Here is a 6,071-nt window from a genome sequence, read left to right as displayed (position 1 = left end):
AAAAAATAAAAAAAATCCAACAAACCCCCCAAAAAAATTACTAGAAGTTACTTTTGATGGATAGCAAATTTTGATCAAAATAATCTAAGGTGTGAACAAATTAGTAGTGGTTTAATCTCTTAAAAGTAAGGAACTTTGGATTCCAGCTCAATTGCACTAACAAAACATCATTCTTAATCAAAACAACTGGACTTAACAGACACTATTGTCCCCACTAACAGCTGTTTTGTAATGAGAATTCAATCCTTCCCTCAACTCACGCTATTTAAGGTTTTAAATCATTTTTATTTATTTTGACCCCACTTTCCCTTAGCTTTCTGATTATGACATCCCTTTAAAAACAAAAAACAAAAAACATAAGTAGAATAACTACTTCTGCATTTATCATTTTACCCCTCAATATACAATGATATGAAGTTAAATTCCTAGATTCAATTCTCTTCCCACCATTTGCACAAATTATAGAGATTATAAAGATAAAAACAGTAAATAGAAAAAATGATTTTACTGATTTAACTATGTTCTTTTTTCTAGTTTCTAGAATAAAGCGGACTACATTTCCGATATTTGATTGTGGGTTGAGAGCAACTGTTACGCGGCGCCTTCCTGAAATTCCTTGGAAGGGCGATGTAAGGCTAAGCAACCGATGTCAGTGCGGTTGCTATGCGCCAACTGAGGTCCTCGCCGTACGCTAGACTAGATTGTCAGTGCCGTACGGAAAAACCAATGTCGTGAGCAATTGATCAGCGAAAAATGAGCAATTGATGATGAAAGCTGATGATTGTATTGATGATGATGAAAGCTATAACAAGATGCAATGCGGTGTCGGGGGGGAGGGGAGAGACACCAGTACAGAGAATTGTTTGAATGCTTGAATGTTTGAATGCTTTGATACCAACGAGCACCCTCTTCCAACTAAGAGGTTGTGAGTTAGAGTCACCCCAAGAGTAAGGTAGAGAGTTCTTGGAGATAGATAGCCGAGGGTCTATCGAAAACAGCCTCTCTACCCCAGGGTAGGGGTAAGATCTGCGTACAAAATTACTTTCTCCAAACCCCACTGTTGAGATTATACTGAGTGATTGTTGTTGTAACCTTTGCTGAGTAGCTGGCAAAATAGACGGTACCAAATAAAATTAATAAACAAGTACGCCAGCTGATTCAAACACCACCATCATAAATAAAAAAAAAATTATACCAAAGGTTTATCAAATAGTAAGTTCCAATGACGAATAACAATAGAGACGTGCAAGTTACAGCTTGGATAAGTAGACAATGTCCATGCATTCAACACTCGCCCCAATTGGCGCAGAATTTATGTGTAAAAGACAATTTTCAAGAAAGCTACCAACAATAATATAAATAAGGAAATAAAATACAAGTAACAAATTTGTCTTCAATGAATTAGTGATAAAAAATTAGAATGGTAAGAAATATGTAAAAAAGTACATATCCATCTTCATCAACTATCCTAACATACTTTCTTACCAATGAAACTAAAAGTATATTTTACAAGTGCAAATCTTGGTAGAGTTCTCACAACACCATAAAGGTGTATGATAATTGCCTCTCCAATTTTGGTAGTAAGAATTCCATATAGGAAAAGAAAAAACAGTAGTTATAATAATAATAATCAGAATCAGCCAAATTAATCACTAAATAGATCGAGAATTGGAAGAGAGAAAAAATCTCTTCTTTTTTACTTCTTCTTTCATCCAAATTTGCTCTGAATAAGTCTGAATTGCCAATTGTCTCTCTATGTACAGAAGCCTCTCTCATTTGGGGCCTCAAATAAATGCAACAATTTTTACCAACTGGCCCTTTTGGTCATAGCTCAACTTTCATTTGTGAAGTAGGAACATTACCTGCATTCATAAGGAAAAATGTTACATCGCTTCTTTCTAAAAGATAACTGCAAGTAACCGTTCATAACATGTGAGATTAGTGACATAGAATATAAAGTAGGTTACCTGCTACCTCAGTATATGTAAGTTAAATCCTTACTAAATTACTAACTTTGTACAAAGAGACAAGTTTACTAACCAGGATAACTCTGGTTTTGATTTTGGCCAAAGCCCATTTGGACAACACTATTGAGATCATCCTCAAAGAATGTGGGGACCTGAAAAACCAATTAAAACCACCCTTGTTAGCAAACTACTAAAACAAGTGAAGTTTCATCTAGAATTGTACAATTCTTAATAATTTCTAAATAACTCTGAAAATGTTGCCGCACTCGTGTTGGATAGACGATCCAACAGGGTGCGACAATATTTTTAGAGGATCCGAGTAACATAAACATGTTCAATGGAATTCTTGATTACCTGAGGGGTAGGTTCAACATAACCATCTAGAGAAGGCAATTGCATAATTGAATTTCTAGCCAAATTACTATTCAAGGAGTTTATTGGAAATGGAAACTCTGTTCCTTTATGAAAGTTTTGTCCTGGCTGAGATTGAAATCCATAAGGAAATGCTTGTGCTAGGGATTCTGATGGATACATGTTTTGTGCCAATAATCCCCTAGATTGAAATATCTGAAAAATAGACACAAAATTCATAAACTCAAGATTCATTTTTTTTTTTGCTTTATTAGCGAAAAATAGTACTATAGGTTTTAATTAACTTACATCCTTGGAAAGAAGAGCTTCCATGTTAATGTCCATTCTTGGATTCACAGTAGCTAACTTCATTGAAAGGAACTACAATATGACATTAAACAAGTATAAGAATTCAGTAAATCTTGCTTTAACTTTTAACTAATGGAATTTGAATTTCATAAGACTAGTAGTAAATTTTTTTTTACCTCAACTTGGCGTTGAAGTGATTGTACATAGTTAATTATCTCATCAAGCATCACAGCTTTTCCAGTCACCTATAGTAAAATTTTCAATTTCCCACATCAGAATTCTGAATTTTTTTAGCAGAGCAAAAAAAAGAAAATTTTCAAAAAAAAAAAAGGGTAGTACCTTATTGCAGCCAGGTACAAGATCTTGTAAAAGCTTCATTCTTTCACTTATTTTCTCTCTTCTCACCTGTTAAATTGAAGGATATGTCAGAGAATATAACTGGGAAAAAATGGAAAAACATGAAATTTGAGGAATTGGAATATATGTTGCCGACTCCTCCAAAAATGCTGTCGCGACTGTATTAAATTCTCAAAAATCATACTTTTTGAGGATTCGACACGCAAAAGGCAACAGTTTTTGGAAGATCCGAGCAACATAAAAATTGGAATTTTTTCATACTCTTTCAGCTAAACTATGTGCATCTGTGGCCTGTCCCCTTCTAGCTCTCACATGAATATAATCCTTTGGTGGCTCTGGAACAGCTTTTTCTTCTTCTTTTTTAGCTGCTTTTTCCTCTTCTTTTGCTTTATCATTTCCATTATTTTCCTCAGACTTGCTTCTTTTAGCATTTGATTCATTTTTCTCTAATGAAACCTGCAGAAAGTACACAAAGTAAAAAACCAAATTGTTACTACAAAATATACCAATTATGGTTAGTTAGAATTTCAAGCAGAAACAGCAATAACAATAACAAATCCAGTGTGATCATACAGGTGGGGTTTGGGTAGGTAGTGTATATGCATACTTTAACCCACCCAATGGCGAAGCAAGAAAATTTAATAAGGGATTTTCTTTGCCGATAGGTTGCAAGACTGTTCAAAGTCTATTTTTAATTAATAACAAGTAATATTTTATCTTATACATAGTATAATATTTTGGCAAAAAAAGCAGAGATATTACTCTCGGATCAGAAAAAATAAAAGAAAGGAGCAACAACCAGAAGCAAACAAATCAAAAAGCCGAAGCGAAAATACAGAACTAACACTTACATTAGCATTCTTGGATTTTCCCTTGGAAATTGATTTCCTTTTTCTTGAATTGGTATCATTTTCACCAACTGGGATCTGCTCAGAAACTGAAGAATTTTCCCGCGAATCTCCTAATTCTGAGTTTTTTGGAGCTAAATTCACATCTTTGAATTCTTGAATTTGAGATCCAGATGAGAGTTTGATAGACTGATTGCTTGAAACTCTTGAAAGTTTTCCATTTTCCAAATTTTGTTGTGCTACAATTTGTCTGTTGTGTTGCAACATTTCAGCTTCATTAAAACTCTTGAAAGTTTTATTAGCAAAACATGAAAATCTTGCTGCTCTTTCAGCAAATCCAGGATCAGCACTAAACTGTGGCAATTGACTATGTGACAAATTGCCCCTCATAGAAAGATTTAATTTTGGTGGAGAATTTAATGGAGTACTATAACAAGAATTGTTAGTACTACTATTAATCATATTGGAATTTGGTGACAATTCTCTTGAATTGCAAATACTACCTAGTCTACCAATTAATTCCCTTAGTACAAAATTGTCACCACTACTATTATTTGTACTAACATTTGGAATATTGGCATTAGATGTAACAGGAGATGATACCATAGAACTTAATGCAGACTCAAATGGATCAGAATTTTCCCAATTGGGATTAAAAAAACAATTTTGAAGTTGCTCATTTTCTTGAATTCCAATTCCATAGTTGCCCATTGTAGTGTTACTATCATTAATGAACAAATTTCCCTTCTCCATTGGGAAAACAAGAAAAGAAAAAGGGCAGGAATTTTCTTGAGAAAATGGGGACTAGAGCGAATGTTTATGTTACTAAATATAGAAGAAACAGGAGTAGAAAATGAAGTTAGAAGCTAAGGGGAGAAAAGGTGATTGTGATAATGACTTTGCTCTTTGAATTCACTTAAAATGAGAAGGTTATGATCATTGAGATAAAGAGGTGAAAGGAAAGGAAAGGAAAAGAGAAACAGAGAGAATGGAAGAAGAAAATGAGGAAAGTGAGACAGAAAAAATAGGAGGAAAGTAAAGAGGAAGCAAGAGGAAAGATAAAGAAAATGGACATGTCTGTTTGACCTTTTCCTAATAGCTGGTGGGGGTTGGGGATGGGGTGGGGTGGGGTTAGGGGTATGGGGGTAAGTAGGAGGATGGTTGCCGGGCCTTAAACGTCAAACTAGATGATGTTTCCTTTCTTGTGGAAATAAATGGAAAATTATAGATAGATAAGTGGAGTAATTTTCATAATAACAGTGTCAGAGTTAATTTACACCTACTTCATCTATTTTATTAATTATCTGTTATATTGCATCAAAAGTATTGATGGATTCTATCCGTCAAAATGTAGATAAGAAATGATCTAACGGTTTTTGTATCTTTTAGGATTAAACATTGATTTCTTATGATATTAAGATGTTTCGGATCGTTAAGTTTAAAAAGTTCAAAAAACGCAAACTTACTAAGGAGCTTGAATATAATTTCGGAGATATATAAGATTATAAATCATAGACGGTATCTTTTCATGGCCTTTTTCCTCTAAAAATGTCTTTTTCCTCATTTAGATGCTAACTATTGATAGATAGTATGTATTTCAAACATATAAATAATATTGAATTTGTTTTTCTTGTTCCTTGGTATTTATTTCATTCTTTGTTCTGTTTAGAGGAAAGAGGTAGGAAAGCCTTTTGTGTTTTTGGCATTTTTTTCATTTCAGCTCCTTCTCCTTCTTTTATTTTTATTAAAAGAAAATAACATATTCTCTTTCTTTTTTTTGTCTTTGTTAGTGTGTATTTATGGAATTTTTTTTTTTAATGAGGAAACTCCACTCATCGAGATGTCACATTAGTTGAGTGGATCTAAGTTTTCTTTATTAGTATTTGCGTATTCGTGCGGTTATTTTGCTACGATGACGATAATATTTACAATTGATTTTGTTGAAACTTATAAATAAAATGCTTTACACTCGAACTCTTAAAGTTTTCCATCAAATATATTTAAACTCAAACACTTAGAAGCATTTTTTTAAATAAAAGATATGGAATAATTAAAATTTAATACAACACTCTTATACAATAACAACAAATTCATTATAACCCCACAAATGAATTCTGGGGAGAGTAATGTGTACGTAGATCTTAACTTTATCTTGTGAAAGTAGTGCGATTGTTTTCGATGGATCATCAGCTCAAAGACCGGTAAAAATGAAAGCAGTAACAATGCAGAGTGATAATCA

The 6,071-nt window shown here is 33.2% G+C and overlaps 1 protein-coding gene across 1 annotated transcript; it reads right to left on the bottom strand.

Annotated features, from left to right (window-relative positions):
• Positions 1 to 1,373: 1,373 nt before the first annotated feature.
• On the bottom strand, positions 1,374 to 4,838 carry LOC104118348 (transcription factor bHLH62-like). The gene is made up of 8 exons (XM_009629573.4): positions 3,836 to 4,838; positions 3,246 to 3,440; positions 2,967 to 3,032; positions 2,804 to 2,872; positions 2,628 to 2,699; positions 2,322 to 2,534; positions 2,041 to 2,119; positions 1,374 to 1,862 (listed from the first exon to the last, which is right to left on the bottom strand). Exons 1-8 carry the CDS (start codon positions 4,583 to 4,585, stop codon positions 1,825 to 1,827), a joined length of 1,482 nt encoding a protein of 493 aa, XP_009627868.1. The 5' UTR covers positions 4,586 to 4,838; the 3' UTR covers positions 1,374 to 1,824.
• Between the last annotated feature and the right edge of the window lie 1,233 nt (positions 4,839 to 6,071).

Source organism: Nicotiana tomentosiformis, chromosome 9 (assembly GCF_000390325.3).
Source record: "Nicotiana tomentosiformis chromosome 9, ASM39032v3, whole genome shotgun sequence".
Taxonomy (NCBI): Eukaryota; Viridiplantae; Streptophyta; class Magnoliopsida; order Solanales; family Solanaceae; genus Nicotiana; species Nicotiana tomentosiformis.
Note: the sequence above shows the minus strand (reverse complement) of the source record. Positions and strands in the feature narration are given on the sequence as shown.

Bases quoted from the DNA above. Each gene is read 5' to 3' on its own strand.
- LOC104118348 (XM_009629573.4), bottom strand. From the start codon at position 4,585: ATGGAGAAGGGAAATTTGTTCATTAATGATAGTAACACTACAATGGGC. The intron at 2,873-2,966 runs GTACTACCCTTT...ATTTTACTATAG, and splicing joins TTGTACCTGGCTGCAATAAG to GTGACTGGAAAAGCTGTGAT. The intron at 1,863-2,040 runs GTTAGTAAACTT...TTATGAATGCAG, and splicing joins TCAAAACCAGAGTTATCCTG to GTAATGTTCCTACTTCACAA.